This window comes from Anguilla rostrata, chromosome 13 (genome assembly GCF_018555375.3).
Source record: "Anguilla rostrata isolate EN2019 chromosome 13, ASM1855537v3, whole genome shotgun sequence".
In the NCBI taxonomy this organism is placed as follows: Eukaryota; Metazoa; Chordata; class Actinopteri; order Anguilliformes; family Anguillidae; genus Anguilla; species Anguilla rostrata.
Genome location: NC_057945.1, coordinates 23,849,049 through 23,869,350, shown reverse-complemented (window position 1 = coordinate 23,869,350; position 20,302 = coordinate 23,849,049). Strand labels below are relative to the sequence as shown.

The following is a 20,302-nucleotide window of genomic DNA, read 5'->3' as shown; positions in this document are numbered from 1 at the left end:
GAGTTAAGACACAATTTGCTTTTCATTTATTGTACACTACCACAGCATAGAAAATGAGAAACGTCACATTCACAGAGAAACTGAAAAGTTCAAGTAATTTCAGGCCAAGTGTACCATGTGAATAGTTTATTCTTGGATGCAACACTGGAAACACTTGGATTATGCAATCAAACACAGGGGACATTTTTTTATTTATTTATTTTGGTCTTCAATATAACCATTGTGTTGACCGTACATGATGTTATTTTGTATAGTACAGTGTAGTAGTACTATTATTTGTTATGCCATATTTAAAGTTCTTCACTCATGAAAAAATGAGACTACCAAGTTCAACACTGCATTTCATACTATTGGTATTCAGAATATATTCACTTTGACACAATCTCCAAAAAAATGTGAGCATTCGTATAAACATTTATACCTTACGTTTCAGTTCATACATTGGAAACTACGGTAGTTACACCAAATGTAACTTTTTCCTTACAAACACTGCCACATGGCAAATTTCAGGGAAAAGAACTCCACTACAGGTAAGTTGTGTTTGTAAAATTCTTTTGGGTGCGTTGACTGTTTCGTTTGAGTCAACCTCGCACACCACTAGAGTGCATACAAAATGTCAGCAGAGCACTGAGATCCATTTCACCACTGAGGATCTATGGGACCTCAATTCATTAAAAACTTTTTTTTTTTTTTTCCAGTCTGGCAGATGATGTCATCTAAAGCGTATCAGGAAAACAGCAGCTTTATCACTAGCAAGAACTCATACATGTATATATAAAAACAATATATAGCAGTACTACTTTTCTCTTTCCACCGAAGGGCAGGGGAGGGGGGTGACCCAGGGGATGAAGAGCTGAGCAGAGCTGGGTTTTATTGCCCGAGGTCGTCGGCTGTTTGATATGTAGCTGGGGTGCGTTTCTGTGGGTTCAGGGCGTCAGAAGGAGGCAGGGACCCCCCTCTCCTCTCCGGCTCCGGACAGCTGCATGAAGAGGTCCCCCAGCTCGCTGACCTCGTCCTCGTACTGCGGCACCCCGCGGTGCTCCCGCTCCTCGATGAAGTCCCACAGCCGCACCGAGTTCAGGAACTGCAAAGCACCACGGGAGCGTCACTCTACAGCCACCCCTCGACCAGCCCAAAGCTCGTCGGTACTCGCTGTTGCCCTTGGAGAGCCCCCGGGAGTGCATGCCTTCATTGCTCAGCACTTAACTGCAGTTAAAGCACCTCACCTGCTATCTTGAGTCTGAACTACTTGCTGATTTTAAGGGGAAACGCCCTGCTTCTCTCCAAATGCAAGAACGAATGCCACTGCTGTAGACCAAGGCTGGATTCCACTTCACAAACACATTCCCTTCCGCTGCTCTCTTCCCTCGAGTAAGTTACTTTGTGACAAAATTTGTGATGTTCAACAAGTGAACTTAACAGGGGTTCTGCAAGGGAGGATAGACGAGGAACAAATCGGAACTGAACTTAACGGCCCTCGCAGCCTCAGTACTACCCACAGTTCTGTAGTAAAGCCCATAGCAACCTCTGCTGTGTGTGAATATGTTTTTCATAGGATGACTTTGGAAGGTTTGTGAATAATTCATAGCAACTTTACCTTAGCTTAGCTTGAGTGATAATGAAAGCACATCAACTGGTCTCATAAAAAACGCTATCACTGGTCTTTGCGGTGTGCCTTTAGTGAAGACTGCTTGAGAGAAAACATCACTCAAAAGCACAAACACAAAACGAGCAGGCTAAAGCACCTGACAAAGTTCAATTCTCAATCCCTTCCCCTATCCCTCAACATTCGTTCATGAATTATTCACGAACCAAACTCAATCTAAAAAAAAAAAATAAAAAATAAAAAATTGCCTCCTCCTTTCGTCTGCGCCCTGACTCATCCTCTCTTTGCGTGTGGAGCACTGCATTGTGGGAAGCTTGGAATATATACCTTTGGCGGGAAGGAAGAAAAACAAGGGAGCAAGGGAATATAATTGCTCCCTCCCTTTTCATGAATCAGAATCGAATGTCACTAGTTGTGGCTGCCATATTTTATCCTGGCATTTTAGGGGTTCCCCCTTGAGGCAAGGGGAGGGGACGTGAGGAGGCCAGGGGAGGGGACGTGAGGAGGCCAGGGGAGGGGACGTGAGGAGGCCAGGGGAGGGGACGTGAGGAGGACAGGGGAGGGGACGTGAGGAGGCCAGGGGAGGGGACGTGAGGAGGCCAGGGGAGGGGACGTGAGGAGGCCAGGGGCAGGGAGGGGACGTGAGGAGGCCAGGGGAGGGGACGTGAGGAGGAAAGCAGCAGTACAGGGCCAGTAAAGCAGGCAGTGCTCACCCGCACGTTGCCCTCGGAGCTGAGCTGCTTGCGGGGCTTGTCTGGCTCGGCCCGCGTGCCGTCGGGGTAGGCGTGCATGTAGAAGCACTTCCCTCCAAACGGACAGGTCCCTCTGCCCTGGTCAAAGTACTTACAGGCCTTCTTACTGCGGGACACACACACACAGGCAGCCGGGTGACAACACTGTAATGTACCACACACTACACCTCAGTCACACACCCAACACTGTAATGTACCTCACACTACACCTCAGTCACACACCCAACACTGTAATGTACCTCACACTACACCTCAGTCACACACCCAACACTAATATAACACACATTACACCTCAGTCACACACCCAACACTAATATAACACACATTACACCTCAGTCACACACCCAACACTGTAATGTACCTCACACTACACCTCAGTCACACACCCAACACTGTAAGTACTCACATACAGCCTCAGTCACACACCCAACACTAAATAACACACATTACACCTCAGTCACACACCCAACACTAATAATACCCACATACACCTCAGTCACACACCCAACACTAATATAACACACATTACACCTCAGTCACACACCCAACACTGTAATGTACCTCACACTACACCTCAGTCACACCCCCAACACTGAAATGTACCTCACACTACACCTCAGTCACACCCCCAACACTGAAATGTACCACTTACTCAAGCATTAACACTGAACTTGAGTTCTATAATCTTTCAGAGCCTTCCACAGCAAAACAAAAAACATTGAGAGACGTCAGTATTGGGGGTCTTGGTCAGGCCCAGGCTGAAGCCCATCACACAGGCTGTAGCTGGATCGCGGTCGGTTTACACGGATGGCGCCGGCGGTGCAGCGTTAGATATGAAGGACAGCAGGGGAAGGGACAGGCGCCGCGCGGAGCGACGCAGCTAAAGGTCAGCGCGTGTCCAGGACGACGCGGGCCGGGGGTGAAAGGGCTGTCTGTCAGGAGCGACGAGCCCCGGCCCCGCGATGGCACGCCGTCCCGCCCGGCCCCGCGCGGACCGCACCCACCTGCGAGACTTCGAGCACGCGTGCAAACTCTGCTGCAGCGGTGGCAGTGTGGTGCAACTTTTCAAATCAAAGTGACGCAAGACCAGGCGGCATCGTGGCTTTTCAAAATAGGGCGCTGTCACAATCGGCCGGGTGAAAACCACACTTCCTGCTGCCGCTAAACTGGGCAGTGCCATTCGGTGCAACATGCATTTCACTTTCACTCAGAGTTTCACTCAAATGAGCTTTAAAGGGATAGTTCACTTTTTATGAATATTACTTCAGTTTTCAGTTTCAGTACAGTATTTCAATATTTTCCATTGGTCCAGGCTGTTCTTATTTTGAAGAATATTTTGGATACTCTTCATAAGTTTCTGAAGACCAGCTTACTTTACAGTTGCTGGTATGAGGCACTCAGGGCTTCATGGTGTACTTATGAACTTATAAATTTCATAGTATTTATTCCCATTTATAAACATAAATATCTGTTTTTATATTGTGCTGTTACTTCTCCCATTGAGCACAGTGGTCTCAGGTTGCACATGCTACAGTTCATTAGAAATTAAAATACCTTAGAAACTTCAATACTGAAGTATCTCAAATACCCTTCAGTGCACGCAAACACTGCCTGGGTCAAATGAAAACATGAAAAACTTTTAAATGAACGACCCCTTTATTCTCTCCATGAACATGTCTGTCCCCTGCGTGCATGCACTCCTTATTGACTAATGAACGCTTTATTCTCAGCAAGCTGCATGGATTCCTCAAGTGTGTGCACAAAAATGTTATTTAGACAGAATTAAATACAATAAATTGTTTGCTCCAGTTTACAGCCCAAGGCACAAGATAATGTCACAGTGACTATATTTACAAGTACAGTAATATTCCAATGTTAAGCTGAATATTCGAGTATTCCACCTCGGAAATGAGGTCATGCAAACACTTTTCTTCCCATAACCATAAACTGAATAAAGCAATATCCTGGTCATGAGTAACCAGCATAAGACTTAGGATATTCCGCTTAAATGCAATACTGAGTCATGTAAACACTTCATTTGAAATATACTTCCTACCCAGAAATAAATACAAGTCTGTGTGTTCTATATTATATGGAATCTTTGGTTGTAATTCACTCGCTAGCTTGCCATCATGCCAAAGTGTGCATTTTTGGAGTGACTGTGAGACATTTTTGTGTTTCGAAAGACAGCCACCATATTTCAGGGTGTATGTAAGCAGCTTTTCTGAAAACGGCCGTAACCGAGAATAACAATTATCTGAATATCATCATGCCAGCAAGCACTGCTATACCTGTACTGATCACCTTGAGTGCACAGGTCCATCAGGTGATTAGGTCATGCAAACACTTTGCCCCATAACCGTAACCTGTCTGTCTCTCCGTCTCTCTCTCTCTCTCAGCCTCTCTCTCTGACCTAAATACAGAGTCCAGTGAAGCAATACTGGAAATTCATAATGGCTGATGGTCTGAGGGCCACATCAGAGAGCACAAAGCCAACAGCCTCCCAAGCAAATCTCTTTCATATGGCTCTTCCACAAGGAGGAAACTGACTTAAAAGCTTTTTTTCCCCCCTTTCTGGAACGAGCACCAGAAAGATGGCAAGCTTGCAGTCGGTTTTGAAAGGGATTTCCCTCTGCGTCAACTGAATCAAAGAGCCTTCAAAGGCATCGACGTGGAAAAGAAATGGAACGGCAGCCATTTAAACCCGAGCAGCCCTGCCAGGAGTCGACTGCTGACCTTTGGGTTTCTATTTCTGTGGGCCAGCTGAAAGGGACCAGTAACCTTGAGCACACTTCAGCCTGCCGCACTGGGCCTTCAGTAACCCAGGCCCCCTCTGTACTGTAGCTGAGCCTGCAGACAGGCACACACTGCGCCGTGTTGGCAGTGTGGGTCTCAGTATGTGTGCACATCTGTATATATGTAAATAACGCACCGTAGTGTGATATACTATTAGTTCTATGCAACAGCCTAATTTGGATATTTACTGTGGCTCTCGTCAAAGACGTTGCATAGAAAAACTCTGTAAATAATCTTTCAGACTTTCAAAAACATTACCAGAGAAGTCAATTCTGAAGAATGAAAAACAGGGCAAAACAAACACGTGCGCATGCATGCATGCATGGACGGAGTGTAGCACAGTGGGTAAGGAACTGGGCTTGTAACCGAAAGGTCGCAGGTTCGATTCCCGGGTAAGGACACTGCCGTTGTACCCTTGAGCGAGGTACTTAACCGAAATTGCTTCAGTATATATCCAGCTGTATAAATGGATACAATGTAAAATGCTATGTAAAAGTTGTGTAAGTCGCTCTGGATAAGAGCGTCTGCTAAATGCCTGTAATGTAATGTAATGTAATGCATGCATGCTCGCACACACAAACACAAAGCACTCTACATGGATACAGCATATAGTACATACATACACGTACAAGAACACAAAGGAACAGCACAGTTTCACTCAAGCTGCAGCCATAAGTCACTCAATGAATTCTCATTCACTTTTGCAATATCTCTCTCTCTCCCTCTCACACACGCATACAGACACACACACGAAATGTGAAATTACCCACAGAACGTACTCCGATAACTAGTCATTACTGAGTATTTGTAGCCAAATACAGGCAAAACTGAACATTTAAGTACACGCATGCACGCACGCACGCACACCCAAACTCTGGAATTAAAATAATTCCTACATAAACATGGCAACTTTGCTAAAATTCTTTCATTTACAAAATGCCTTAACTGCATATATATATATATATATATTTTTTTTTTAAAAAAGCATTTGGAGATAACTTCCCATGTATACATGGGGGTCAGTTACATATTATTACACCTAATGTCATAGGAACAAAAACTAAAAGGTAAGTGATAAATAGCATGTGCCAGTGTAGGTATGGAAGAAAGTGGGGGAATAATTAAGCTGTCACGTGCGTGCATCGGCCCTTCTCACCTGACTCCACTTTTGAATTCCTCAATGAGCCGATTCTTCTCCTGCTGGTCCTCCACCCAGTACACGCTGGGGATGACGAACTCCGACACCACGCGGCACTCCGGGCACGACCTGGACACACGCGGCGAGAGTGACCCTCGAGCAGCACGCCGCCTCTGCGTCTCACAGCTCACTGGAGCACGGTCTTACACGCATCCAAACACGCATCCAAACACGCAGCCATCAACGCTACACGAGGAGCTGCGTCTCTGCGTCTCACAGCTCACTGGAGCACGGTCTTACACGCATCCAAACACGCAGCCATCAGCGCTACAGGAGGAGCTGCATCTCTGCGTCTCACAGCTCACTGGAGCACGGTCTTACACGCATCCAAACACGCAGCCATCAGCGCTACACGAGGAGCTGCGTCTCTGCGTCTCACAGCTCACTGGAGCACGGTCTTACACGCATCCAAACACGCAGCCATCAGCGCTACATGAGGAGCTGCGTCTCTGCGTCTCACAGCTCACTGGAGCACGGTCTTACACGCATCCAAACACGCATCCAAACACGCAGCCATCAGCGCTACACGAGGAGCTGCGCCTCTGCGTCTCACAGCTCACTGGAGCACGGTCTTACACGCATCCAAACACGCAGCCATCAACGCTACAGGAGGAGCTGCGTCTCTGCGTCTCACAGCTCACTGGAGCACGGTCTTACACGCATCCAAACACGCAGCCATCAACGCTACAGGAGGAGCTGCGTCTCTGCGTCTCACAGCTCACTGGAGCACGGTCTTACACGCATCCAAACACGCAGCCATCAGCGCTACACGAGGAGCTGCGTCTCTGCGTCTCACAGCTCACTGGAGCACGGTCTTACACGCATCCAAACACGCATCCAAACACGCAGCCATCAGCGCTACACGAGGAGCTGCGTCTCTGCGTCTCACAGCTCACTGGAGCACGGTCTTACACGCATCCAAACACGCAGCCATCAGCGCTACACGAGGAGCTGCGTCTCACAGCTCACTGGAGCACGGTCTTACACGCATCCAAACACGCATCCAAACACGCAGCCATCAGCGCTACACAAGGAGCTGCGTCTCTGCGTCTCACAGCTCACTGGAGCACGGTCTTACACGCATCCAGACACGCAGCCATCAGCGCTACACGAGGAGCTGCGTCTCTGCGTCTCACAGCTCACTGGAGCACGGTCTTACACGCATCCAAACACGCAGCCATCAACGCTACACGAGGAGCTGCGTCTCTGCTTCAGTAGACACATTAACGTACCCAAAATCGTTTTTTTTTTTACAATTTTTCTCCCAGCTTGGTTTTGACCAGCTGACTGGTCTAACTGCTGGCACCTTCTCTGAGGTTTGGGAGAGCGTGGATGTTCAGAGAAGGGCATGTGCTGGCAGTGGCCTCCTCTCTCTGCTCCCTGGCCCCCCAGCCGAGCCCTGCGGGGAGTCGGGCAGATGCAGGACTGCGCATTATGTGCAGGTGGCGCAGCCAGACTGCAAATGCCCGACTGACCTGATGGATAGCGCTGCTGCACAACCCAAGGTTGGATGAGTGATCCGATTTTTTTCTCAAGGATAGTTCACTTTCTTGGATTTAAAAAAATACATATATATTTTTTTTTTTCCAATTTTATAGCATTTTTTCAATTGCTTTGACAGTTTTTGTGTGTGATGAAAGGCACCTTAATGATTTAGAGAACTCTCTGACATCCTGTCACAGCTTTACAACGGCTGGTACAGGGACATTTGGGGGTGCACGATCTATACCAAGAAAACACAATTCAACTCCACAGCAATGTGTGCAGTGATGTCATGCTTCTGCGCATATCACCCGATTATTCTCCTATTAAGTAACAGAGCGCGGTGTCACACGCCCCGCCCCCCGCGGCCTGGCGGCACTCACTTGATGATCTTGTTCTCGAACTGCTTGGCGCAGCGCCACTGGCGGATGCAGCTGAGGCAGTAGGTGTGGCAGCAGCTGGACAGGATGCCGAAGCGGCGCTCCGAGGGCACCGCCTTCTCGTACACCACCTCCATGCAGATGCTGCACACCTTGTCCTGGCTGTGCTGCGCCGCGAACGCCTTCTCCATGTCCAGCTCGAACGCCATCATGCACATCTGCGGAGGGAGGAGAAGCGCTACGGTTATCTACGCCTGCGCCGCCCCGAGTCGCCCCGTTTCGTAAGTGGCGATAAATGCCGCGGGTCGGGGGAATGTGAAAGCGTTTCATCGAGTCAAGTGCGTGACTCATCTTTAAAAGCAATGCACAAAGGAATCCTCTGGTTTCAATCTAGTGTAAATGGATGGGTGGCACCATCTTGCACAGTACAAAAATATTTTAAATGTCAACCACATAATAATTGTTTATTACTATTATTTTTAAAATCAGACTTCCAATTCCAACCAGCACAGATTCACATCAGCACAGGTACACACCAGTCACTGCAGGCTGGCCCAATCACCCACTTTATCAGGGTAGGGTACACTCCCCTGACTGAAAGCCCCATTTCCTGGTTGTGCTATGGCCTTTATTGCACTGTACCCAATCACCCGAGGGAAGCGATGTGATGTCAGAGCGCATCTCCCTGCCGTCCAGCCCAGCTCTGCTCACCTTCTCGTGCGCTCTCCTCTGCTCGGGGTCATGCGGGTGCAGCACCTGCAGCCTGCAGATTTCGCACATGTCTCCGTGGAGATAGGAGCAGCTGTTGCCGTAGTGACACTGGCCAGCAGCTGCGTAGGGACAGAGCTGCGGCCCGCTGGGGAAGGAGGTCCCGGCCGCCGAGCTTTCCAGGCCGGTCCTGATGGCGTCCAGGTAGGTATGGGGCTTGGCCTGAGAGGCCTCGTCCCTGTACTCCCAGCAGTCGGGCTCCTGGACCTCTGCCCCCTCTCCACTGTACTGCAGCGACCTCCCCTCACACGCGCCGCCCAGGGCTACAGCAAACACAAGCGCACACAACGACCGTACGGCTCAGAGCTCAAAAACCACCACTGAGTCAGAAATGCAACCACACCTAGAAATTAAAATGACAGGACTTTCTTGTTGCACATGACATGTTGCATTTGCTAAATTAAAATTTGTGACATCACTAAGGCTTTCAAGCTGAATTGTTCCACAATGAATGAAGCAGTCCTGCCCCCTAGTGGGATGTGTACAAATACAACACCTTCTAAACACAATATCTGGTTTGTCTTCCATTTTTTAAATTATGACTTTCTCTGTTCAATTCCTTTCTCGGCCCATTTTTCAGAAAACTTCTGCCACTTGAGCAGAGCAAGTAAGCGGTAATGTTAATTAGCAGCCATGACAGGGATAGTGTAAGGAGACAGCAGCCAATCACCTCTGTCTCTCAGGACCAGGGGCTTCTTGCCACGTCTCCCTGAGCCCGCTGGAGGGCAGTTCCCTGGGGCGGCAGCAGCAGTAGCTGCGCTGTCCCGGATAGAATGATCCACTGGCACACTTGCGCCCCGTCCAGCCGAGGGCTTGATGTGGTCATACCTACGAGAGAAATTTAATTTATGGAGAAAGCTTTAAAAGAATCATGTGCATAGATGTCAAGAAGTTAACAAAAACACAAATTAAAACTTGATTATGAAAAACAAGAAGAAAATCCCTTTGTGGAAACTTGCCACATTAAACAGTGAACTATATCTCTGATGGCCCCAGGGAAGATTATAAACCACTGAAACACAGACAATGCAACCCAAGTGGTACTTCACTGAGCAGTGAGCACCCTCATAATCTATGCACTTACTCTAAGAAATGCTGATGCTTGATAGTGGTCTAACGACAAAATAGGTCAGTATGCAGCGTTTCAGATAGACTATATCCTTCAGCTTATTATGACGACATATCTAGACCCTGGGAAACCATTCGGATGTGCATGCACTTGGTGCATATCAGAAAACGGACGTGATAAAGCTGCCCATTTTATTCAACGAATACAACATTTTCGATCTTGAACAAAATGTATACTTTACATAAACGGTACAAAATAGAACTGTCCACAATTGCCGTGAATTATATCTTACAGGAAAAAAGCGAGTATAGCGATAAAGGAAGGGATCTAACCGGCAGCGATCACCATAGGCGCACAAGCCTTTCTGGTAGAACTTGCAGATTGTAGATGGTTTGCTTGTAGTCAGATCATGAGAAAACATACACCTGCTTCCCTCACGACAAACTCCATGCAGGAAATACCTATCGCGGGGAAAAACAACAGCGAGTCACGTGGTAGCTATAATATTTAAAACACTACACTGCGTCTCTTGTAAACTGTCTAGCTAGCAACTAAAGTGCTAGTTTAAATGGCAAGCATTACCAGACTGTGAATGAGAAAACACAACTAGCCAGCCTACTAAGAAATTGGTAATTTTTCTGCTGTTTAAATATTAGACATAATTTAACCCCACAAATCTAACTTACTTATAGCTCAAAAGGCGAGCTTTCTATCCACTGTGTGGTTATTGACGTTATGGTTTCGCATCTTAACGTTGCTAATAAGAAGAAAGCTAACAAACATCATATTCGAGTCACAGTAGACAGCGAACGTTAGCAATGTCATTTTGCTACAAAGGTATGACCTAGAACTAGAACATGCAGGCTACATACTGGGCTAGGTAACGTAGATAGCATACCGTCTTGCAATGAAGTACAGAAATAACATATCAAGCTAACGCTGGTTAGCTAAAAACCAGGTTTTGTCAGCAATCACCAGACATGCGTTAATGTGAGTGAAACTGCTAAATTAGCAAACCATGTCTTCAATTTAGCTAGCTAGTGCAAGCCAGCTAGTACATTTAGCTAACTATAGGTAATGATATCTGGCAAGGTCTATTTATTCGAATGAAGTAATGAGCCTTCGACGAACTGTTAAATAATTGTATTATTTGATGGCTAATCGGGTTTGCTTTGTATTCATAACAGTTATCTACCTGCAAGTGACTTGCTTTGTGGTCATTTTTCTTCGTCCATTAGAGTAACCGTATTTATGTTCCTCTTGCCACTTTTGGGTGCAATCTTGAACTATCATCCCCTAACAATCCGATTCGACGTACCAAAGGTTCCGGATAATAAACCGTCTGTTCTGGAAATAGCATAGTCATTGACGAAATATTTTGGGTGAGGCATGTCATTAAACTACAAAAACCTAAATTGCAGTCCATGTTGTAATTGCAGCCTGGACTGTACTGTCGTACTGAATTTACTCACATGACTGCAGGCAGTATTATACTTGTATAGCTAAAATGGTAATAAAATATATGAGCCCAACAACACATTGACAAACGTCCCTCAAACAGACCTATTAACTTTCATCGCGCTTGATATCATCGTGGAATTTATTAATGCATCAGAATGGCATGCTGTGCAAAAATAAGAATCAACCTGACTGGTCTGTTTTGTGTGTTTTACAATTTTACGCACGTGCTTGAAAGATGTGTTCCTGCACTTTATAAGCAACGACCCTATGTCGTATGCAATAAAGCAGTGGATTATACTAGAGAAGGTTTCATATTCATAAAATGAAATGGTCTAATGGGAAGCCAGATTGTAACATTTTCAAACTAGAATTTAACCATGATAGAATTGGAATAACCAATACCGATTACAAAATTACACACACACTACCTACGTTTAACGGGGAATTATCAGTAAGAATTATATGAAAGCGTGCCTTAATGTTGTGCCCTTCCAGCAATTATTTCCGAATGGATACATTAGCCTACTTAAAACAACTGCGTCAGGCGTTCGGCTTATCACCACTCTGGTCCTTACCTTGATGTGCACACAGTTGTAATGGTATAGAAGGGAATTAGTAGCAATTGCAATTCAATGAAGTTGTCTTTATTAAAACGTTATGTAATGTTATGTAAAGTATTCTAGGCGAAATTACGAATGAAATTTAACCTCAAAATATATAACCATAACATTTCCATAGCCTATTACCATATCCATTATCAATGACTGTGGGCTATTTTTTTCTTTTGTGAATAAGGTAATGGATCAAATCTCGACATTTTTGCGAAATGGGGCTATATGTCCCAAAATAGCTATTTTTAGGACCGAAGAGCCCCCTGCAGGTAGCTCATACGCAGTTAGACCAGTGGTTCTCAAACTCGGTCCTGGGGGACCCCTGTGTATGCTGGTTTTCATTCCAACCTCAACAGCAATCCCAGAATTTTAACAAGCTGTTAATTTTTCTCAATTAGGTGCTTTTCATGTTTTGGAGCTGGGGTCCCCAGTCTTATCCAGTGTGGGCACACACCTGATCCTGACTAATCAAGGTGCTTAGCAATGACTCTAATGATTGATTAGTAGAATCAGGTGTGTGCACCCACATTGGCCCTTTCTGGAACCCAGCTCAAAAACACGAAAAACACCTAATTAAGAAAAATTAACAGCTTGTTAAAATTCTGGGATTGCTGTTGAGGTTGGAATGAAAACCATACACAGGGGTCCCCCAGGACCGAGTTTGAGAACAACTGACTTGGACAAATAGTAGCCTACGTCACCAAGGTCCACATCTCGGAATTCTGGTCTCCATTATCAAATCAATCAATACATCGATATATAAATAAATAAAAGGGCGCCACTAATCTCTCGTTTCTGCACAATGCTTTTGTGATCTAGTTAATACTCGTTTCGGGTCAAGGTGACGTGTGCTTTTATCTGCGAGTTTTAACTTCTGAATCACTATCGTTTTCAGGTAGTATAGCTTACGGTTAGGCTATGGCGTGATACAAAAACTATCAAATTCATATATCATTTGTGGTTTTCAGACTTCTTCCTGGAAAAACCGTAGCTACACCACAGAGCAGCTCTGTGAGCTCCACCCTCAAACACCTGCGCAAACGACCAATGTGTGTGGGTCAATTTCTTCCGCCTCCCCTCGCCAAATGGACAGAACATTGATACAATTCTACCACTGCAATAAAGATATATACTGTTTTTCTGATTATTTCGAACATCTTGAATATAAATCAGGGTTGTTATATTGTCCTGCTTGTTTTGGGCGATTGAAGTTTAACCTTCTCGAAGCACCTGTAAGTATTTCCTGTCCGTTTACAAATGGCCATAATGTTCCATGCGCGTTCAATATAGGATCTATGCTCGGACCATTGCATATCAGGTGAGTTAAAAAAAAAAAAAAATCATTGTATAGTTTACCGTGCACTATAGTTTTGACAGGCAAGTTTTCTGAACTGCCAACTACTCTAATATCAAGCTATGTTCTTAAATTCATATTTAAGGGGTGTGTATAGGCTCTCAGATTTACCTTATTGGCAAAATGTATTTGGCCTTTTAACACGTGCGTATTCTACTCAAATGTCAAAAACGCTGTTCGTAAACGTTTGATTTCGTAATTTAGATTAGTAAGGTTTGGCATCATTGTGACTATGACTTCCGTTTATGTTTACAGCGAAGACGATTACTCTGAGCTGCATATTGGGATAACAGACTCGAAAGGTGCAGTTTAAGTCAATGTGGTACTAAAATACACAATAAATACGTCATTTCAATATTTATATGATTTAGCTGCTATTTTGGATGCCATTTTAAATTTGACAATTTAATTGTAAATTAACACAAATAGCCACAAAACCATGTTAAGACAGCAAACATTAGTTCACATTAGTGGGGAGCATGGATGTGCTGTATGGCATCAGTTTTTGTCTGTCGATGTGAAATCATCTGGCTATATACTGGTGCCATAGAGATATTATGTATCTATAATGATAGTAACTCCTAAAGTGCACTGGATTCCTATTTTATATACTGAGAGGGCAAATCTTGGAATTGGAAAAGTTAAGACGTACATGATGACCGAATTGCCAGTTGCTACTGTGCTGTTTAAATGATCAGTTTACCCTGTAGGTCTGGTCTATAACTACACACTGGCTGGGATTAGAAGAGATGCATGTGGATGGGAGCAGTGCATCAGTGTGCCACTGGTCCAGCCTGACAGGAACGGCCTGAAGGAGCAGTGGGACAGAGAGCTAGAGAAGTTCTCCTCACTGGACTCCTGGGCCCCACAGAGGTATCTTAAAACATTTTAGCTCATCTTTGAGATTAAAAGATTATGTGACCTAATTATGAATCCATAAACTGTTTAAGAGCTAAGTATTCATCTAGCAGTTGTTATTCAACATAGATTAACAGATAACAACTCAGGCCGTGAACTTCACCTAATGTTCTAGATCTAGATTTGGGTAAATTTTAGTAGGGCTTGATTTACTAAGACTTTTAATGTGCAGAACCTTTTAGCACCAAGCAACACTGATAAGATGACGAATGATTGGTCATGGTATTTGTTTTGCCACAATTATTGTTTGTGTTATTAGCTTTGCCTGTGCTAAAAGGTTTTAACACCTGCTAGAGGTCTTTGTAAATCAGGCTCATAGTGTTAGCTGTTATGATGTCAAAGTCTTGTACACACAGACTGTGTCACCTCTTACTGAATACAAATAAATTTGTGGTTGAATCATTGTTATTTTTCTCTAGTTAGCATTTAGTGAAATTTGAAGTGCTATTTAAGAAGCCAGTAATGTGAATAAAATATTTCTCAAGCACTGAGTGGGACTAAATATAAACACAAGATGCTCAAAGAAGAAGCAGTTTTTATCTGGAGACAGACTAATAGACCTGCATGGATTCTGTTTTACAGATTTTATGAAGAGAGAAAATTTGGCTCCAGTTGCTATGGTTTTGCCCTCTCCTTTATAAACCATGTGCGGGCCATTGAGGGTCAACCATGTATTACAAGAGATGAATTCACTGGAAAATTTGTCCTCCCAAGAATCAAGATAACATCTAAATATATTAAAATCTACAACGAGATTACAAAGCAAGGCTTTTATGTAGCTGACAAATGAATGAAAAGTTGATTTTGTGTAGCAGTGGAGTATAATGGTTGGGAAACTGGGCTTGGAACCAAAAGGTTGCAGGTTTGACTCCCAGGTAGGGCATGGTCATTGTACCCTTGAGTAAGGTACTTCATCTGAATTGCTTCAGTATATGTCCAGCTGTTTGAAGGGATATTATGTAAAATTGTGTAATTTCCATTGGATAAGAGCATGTTAAATGACAGTTTAAATGTAATTATGTCTGCTTTGTAATTTGTAAATAAAGACTGCCTCAAAACCCATCTGAGAAACATAACATAACGTGCTCTTAGAACAGTACTCATTATAAAAGTGTTTTGTGTCTGCCAAAAATGTAATTGCATTCTCTGAAATGTCTCTGTAATGGTTTCCATGGCTTTTATGCACCCTTGTCACTTGCACCACATTTTCCCTGATAAAATTTTGCACACAAGCAGCGGCAAATGTGCATAGTAATTGCACGTTTCTTAGGTAACATTAACTCTGACGCTAAGAACTGTGTCACTTTTCAAATGACTCTGAATTACATTACACAGTCCTTCTGTAACACAACCGCACCACCTCAGATCTTTTTTCTGAGGGGATGGGGTGACAGGCTTTAAGTTAGCAATTCTAATGATCCAAGACCCTCTTCCATGTAAAGTATCTAAACTGAAATTTACACATTTGTTAAAGGTTCATCACCATATTAATCTCTGATTTCATTAAGTTACTGGATTTATGATATCATTTGTCCTGGATAAAGGAAATACTGGATACATTGCCTTGAGGTTTTACTTTATATTTTGAAAAATAAAGCTCTTTCCACATATAGGAATACACAATCAGGGAATCGGTTGTGTATTCCTATATGTGGACTTTCTATTGAATGATATTCTTGAAAACAACATAATGATATATGCATCTTTGTTTTATTTCCTGACTCAAAGATTTTGAAATAGAATATTCTATAATTATTTTTAAATAGTTAATTGGATCCCTGGAAATAATGGAAGTATATTAGTGTACAGGTAGCTAGTTTACATATTAATTTGTGGGGAGGGCAAGTTTTGCAGGCCCATTAGCAGTGTTTTAAAAAGCTGATCAGTAACAGGAAGCTTATTCTGTTTCAGCTCTAGTGATCTCTCTAGTGATCACCTAATGGCCTACCTCTGCCTTTGAACAAAGACACTGTATTGTCGCAGATTCTGAGCTGCTCATCTTGTGACTGACACCTAATTGACACTATAGCTGGGTGACATTGTCTTGTTGCATTTGAGGAATTAAGCTGTGGAACAATTACGAGCCCACAAATAATTAATAAGAAACCTAATCTCTGTATTTTGAGAATACCCAGTAAAAACAAAATAAAAAACAATATTATGTTTACCACGTTGGGCATGCATTCAAATGAAAATGTACCACTTTTCATCCAAAATATTTGTACTCATTGGAGGAGCAGTTCGAAGTATTTTTAAAAGCATTTTAAAATGGTTTTGGACATTTAAAAAATGACACTTGCATAATGGTATATATTTACATGAGAATAATCCAATCTTGCAACAAACAAGGCCCTGTACTGCGCAGAATGCGCTCAGAGAAAGCTTCCCCCTGCTGTACCCTTGTGCTACACGTCTGTCTGTGACTTTTTCCATCCCCCCTTTTCTGTTATTTCATTCCACATGATTACTTGTTTGTCGAATCTGGAACAGCTAGCACTGTAAGATAAATGTACAGAAATTATCCCTTTTGTTTTTGTCAGATCTGGAACAGATACTGCTAAATGGTGATTAAACCAAACAGCCCAATAAAAACATATATCTTTACATTACCCAGTTAAATAGAAAAAAAATTCCCTTCATCTTTTAAAAAAGAAAATGTGTTCTCTTTTATGCACACACATTACCAAGCTGTACTTTTTAAAGACAGAAAAAAGGGCGGATCAGTTGACAAACACACAAGGGGGTTGGGGTTAGGTGCAACCCGATACACCACTGATGCAGGGCTACAAGTTACCGGCCATTCTCTGTGGTAAACGTCACAGCCCAGTGGCATAAACTTCAGTCACAGCCCCAAGCCGGCATGGTAACCAGCCTCTTGTCAACATTCAGAGGGTATCAGCGGAACTTCCATGTTCACTTCTCATGGATAAAAGCGTGATCAAATTCAGCCACTGTAACAAAGACATTTATTGCTTCTTTGTGCCGGAGGAATGCCCAGAATGTGGAGTCAGCTTCAGTGGCCGGAGACTTGAGGATGCTCCCATCAGTATCCCTAATCCATTCTCCAATGGGCATAAGGCCCCTTGCTCGTTCCTGGTAGCCCCCACTGAGCACACCTTTCTCAGGTAAGATTCTGAACCTGTGTCAGTACATGTTTATATTTTTCACAGTAAATGATCTTCAGTATGGAAAATGTATTCTTCTCCTGGCTACCTGATAACCCAATGGTTTGCGTGCCAGTCCTGCCAGGGCAGTAAGGTACCATGAAAGGTACTGCTTGTGCATTAAGGCTTGAAAGATTCTTGATCTTAAACATAGTCCAGATATTTTTCTGGGGAAAGCATTGTAGAAATTTAACTGAAACCATAACCAATATTATTTATACTTGTACTACAAGTATGTAAATACAAGGCAATGCTCAACACTATTCTTAATTTCTGCTTGCATAGGGACTTTGATGGGGAATCTGACCTACATACTGGGATCACTGACACTAAAGGTACAGTATGCACTAGAATACCCACCAATGCTGCCTTTTATTTTTTACAATGTGTCTAAGCACACAATTTCAATTCCGATTTATTCACTGACCAGTGTTGCTGGGTCATGTTGCCAGTTGGACACCCTCTTGAGTGATAAATATAACCTTGACAGTCTCCATAAAATACCTAACAGCATAACGTAACGCTTGCAAAAATAAACCAAATGTATCTGATTAAATAATTATTCTAATTTTGGTAATATGCATGTTTAAAACTGCAAAAGACTATGCTACATAGCATTATTGCACCCAGGTGTGGTCTACAACTACACAAAGACAGGGGTGCAAAAGGACACCCTGGGATGGGAGAAGTGCATAAGCGTGCCTCTGGTTCAGCCAGACATGTACAGCCTCATTGATCAATGGGACCAGTACCTGGAGAAGTTCTCCTCAGCACAGACTTGGGACCCACAATGCCAGAGGTATGGTAATATTAAAAACAGAAGGCTAAATGTGTACTTGGAGATGAAGGAGAAATGATGTTTCTAAGAAGTCTCAGACACTGATAATTTAAATGTGTCCCCACTGAGAAAGGAAGAATCTTTTTCAGTCAAAATTGAGTCTAAAATTATGAGAACATATTCCAAAATGGGCATTAACCCAAACATAGTGATTCCTTGTCCCAAGCAACTGTTTTACCCCTGTTCAATATGCATTTCTGCAGATTCGATGAGGAGAAACACAACTGCTATAACTACACCCTGGCCTTTATAAACTGCGTACTGGCCACACAGGACAAAAGGGCACTCAGCAAGGATGAGTTCACACAGAACTTTGTTGTTCCCCGGATCAAGAGAGCTTCCAAGTACAGAATGCTGTGCGAGGAGATCTCCAAAAACTACTTCTACATTGTGGACAGTCCTCCAAAAGAACCAGAAGATGGAAACTCTGAGAGATCATTTTGACTACCCTGTGACACACTGTTCTCAAACTTGAGGGTGCTGTGTTATTTGTTTCTTTATTCCTGATATTTACCAATGATGAGATGCAACAAGTATGCTTGATTGGTACATTGAATTTTTGCTACTATGGATAAGACCTCGTAGTCAACCAGGGAATTACAATTTATTTACTTGGATCAGTATTCAAAGCCTCCTTAAATAGCAAACAAATGAAACAAGCCATGATAAATCATAAAGATCTTGCATTATTAAACAATGTGTTGAAACAAATTTTCTTCTCCGAGAGTGGAAGCAGACTTCTCCACATCGACTCATTCAAGACCTGAATGTTGTGAACCTTGCCCCCAAATAATTTTTGACCAGAACGATCAAGCTGACAGCTTGTAAGTTAAACCTACGTTACTACACTTTAATTTGCTCAATAATTTCCTCTCTCCACCTCAGCTGACATGTGGTAAGTGCTGAGGTGAATCAATTGTCGCATATTTTGGATCACTGTTCTGTTATAGGATGAAGTGCCATCCAATAAGTTTGGAGGCATTCAGTTAAACCTCAGCAGAAAAGATGCTAAATTACTATGAGCAGTTACATCATAAATTAAGACAAGTGAGCCAGTATCTGTGGCAGCCATACATGCCCAAACCATAACACCCCCACTATGTTAACAGATGAGGGGAGTGCTTTGGATCTTAGGCAGTTTTTTTATGGCCTCTACAATTTGCTTTTGCCATCACTCTGATACAAGTGAATCTTGCTCTCAACTGTCCACAAGACCTTTTGCCAGAACTCTGGGTCTTTTAGATACTTTTTGGCAAACTGTAGCCAGGCCATCCTGTTTCTGTTCATGAAGTCCTCTATACACAGTAGTTACTGACACATCCACGCCTGCCTCCATACAGGTGATTTGGGGGTTATCAACTGAAGATGTCTTCCTTGGCCTACCAAGCCCTTTCCAATTATGGAGTTTTATAAAATTAGCAGTTTGATTTTAGGTTTCCTTGTTTGCCACTTAAATAGGTTTATATGCTTATTATAAAATGTTACGTTTAAACACAGACACCAACCTACAATTTTTCATTATCAGATTAATCATTTTGTTATTATGGTTATTCCAAAGTAGTCAGTATGTGACTACTAGTACTTCCATACTAGTCGTCACAATTAGTTTGGTTGTATGATGCAGGTTAACTTGTCTTACACTATAATTTAAGGTACTGTTATCTTTCCAGTTAATTATTAGATCTATATGTTTATGTATTTTGCATTAAAGTGTAACTGTCAGGTAGATTAGCTGTAGTATATTCTGCTTTAGTTTTTCAGATTCATGCATATTAACTACTATTCTTTCAATTCTCTACCTATGTTACAACTCTTGTTGTTTCTGTAATATGTAGGCCATTCAATGTATCATGCCATGTTAAGTTTGTACATTACAGCTTATTCCAAATAAATAATGTGTATTGA

The 20,302-nt window shown here is 43.2% G+C and overlaps 3 protein-coding genes across 4 annotated transcripts; 2 read left to right on the top strand and 1 right to left on the bottom strand.

Annotated features, from left to right (window-relative positions):
• Positions 1-3: 3 nt before the first annotated feature.
• mkrn2 (makorin, ring finger protein, 2) lies at positions 4-11,400 on the bottom strand. 2 transcript variants are annotated; one of them, XM_064305853.1, is made up of 8 exons: positions 11,247-11,400; positions 10,384-10,512; positions 9,653-9,810; positions 8,926-9,245; positions 8,218-8,432; positions 6,311-6,421; positions 2,320-2,464; positions 4-1,084 (listed from the first exon to the last, which is right to left on the bottom strand). In XM_064305853.1, exons 1-8 carry the CDS (start codon positions 11,342-11,344, stop codon positions 935-937), a joined length of 1,326 nt encoding a protein of 441 aa, XP_064161923.1. In that variant the 5' UTR covers positions 11,345-11,400; the 3' UTR covers positions 4-934. The 2 variants fall into 2 exon arrangements, with proteins under 2 accessions (XP_064161923.1, XP_064161924.1); XM_064305854.1 differs by lacking the exon at positions 11,247-11,400 and adding an exon at positions 10,950-11,086.
• A 1,526-nt stretch (positions 11,401-12,926) lies between these two features.
• Positions 12,927-15,457, top strand: mkrn2os.1 (MKRN2 opposite strand, tandem duplicate 1). Its single transcript, XM_064305856.1, has 4 exons — positions 12,927-13,441; positions 13,733-13,779; positions 14,188-14,350; positions 14,978-15,457. The coding sequence occupies exons 1-4, from the start codon at positions 13,209-13,211 to the stop codon at positions 15,183-15,185; spliced, it is 651 nt and encodes a 216-aa protein (XP_064161926.1). The 5' UTR covers positions 12,927-13,208; the 3' UTR covers positions 15,186-15,457.
• A 547-nt stretch (positions 15,458-16,004) lies between these two features.
• On the top strand, positions 16,005-20,288 carry mkrn2os.2 (MKRN2 opposite strand, tandem duplicate 2). Its single transcript, XM_064305855.1, has 4 exons — positions 16,005-17,520; positions 17,845-17,894; positions 18,190-18,358; positions 18,601-20,288. Exons 1-4 carry the CDS (start codon positions 17,318-17,320, stop codon positions 18,839-18,841), a joined length of 663 nt encoding a protein of 220 aa, XP_064161925.1. The 5' UTR covers positions 16,005-17,317; the 3' UTR covers positions 18,842-20,288.
• Positions 20,289-20,302: the final 14 nt, after the last annotated feature.

Bases quoted from the DNA above. Each gene is read 5' to 3' on its own strand.
- mkrn2 (XM_064305853.1), bottom strand. From the start codon at position 11,344: ATGATAGTTCAAGATTGCACCCAAAAGTGGCAAGAGGAACATAAATAC. The intron at 10,513-11,246 runs GTAGATAACTGT...TCCCCGCGATAG, and splicing joins ACAAAGCAAGTCACTTGCAG to GTATTTCCTGCATGGAGTTT. The intron at 8,433-8,925 runs GTGAGCAGAGCT...CTCCCTCCGCAG, and splicing joins AGAGGAGAGCGCACGAGAAG to ATGTGCATGATGGCGTTCGA.
- mkrn2os.1 (XM_064305856.1), top strand. From the start codon at position 13,209: ATGGACAGAACATTGATACAATTCTACCACTGCAATAAAGATATATAC. The intron at 13,442-13,732 runs GTGAGTTAAAAA...TTATGTTTACAG, and splicing joins CTCGGACCATTGCATATCAG to CGAAGACGATTACTCTGAGC. The intron at 14,351-14,977 runs GTATCTTAAAAC...TCTGTTTTACAG, and splicing joins GACTCCTGGGCCCCACAGAG to ATTTTATGAAGAGAGAAAAT.
- mkrn2os.2 (XM_064305855.1), top strand. From the start codon at position 17,318: ATGGATAAAAGCGTGATCAAATTCAGCCACTGTAACAAAGACATTTAT. The intron at 17,521-17,844 runs GTAAGATTCTGA...CTGCTTGCATAG, and splicing joins ACTGAGCACACCTTTCTCAG to GGACTTTGATGGGGAATCTG. The intron at 17,895-18,189 runs GTACAGTATGCA...TATTGCACCCAG, and splicing joins TGGGATCACTGACACTAAAG to GTGTGGTCTACAACTACACA.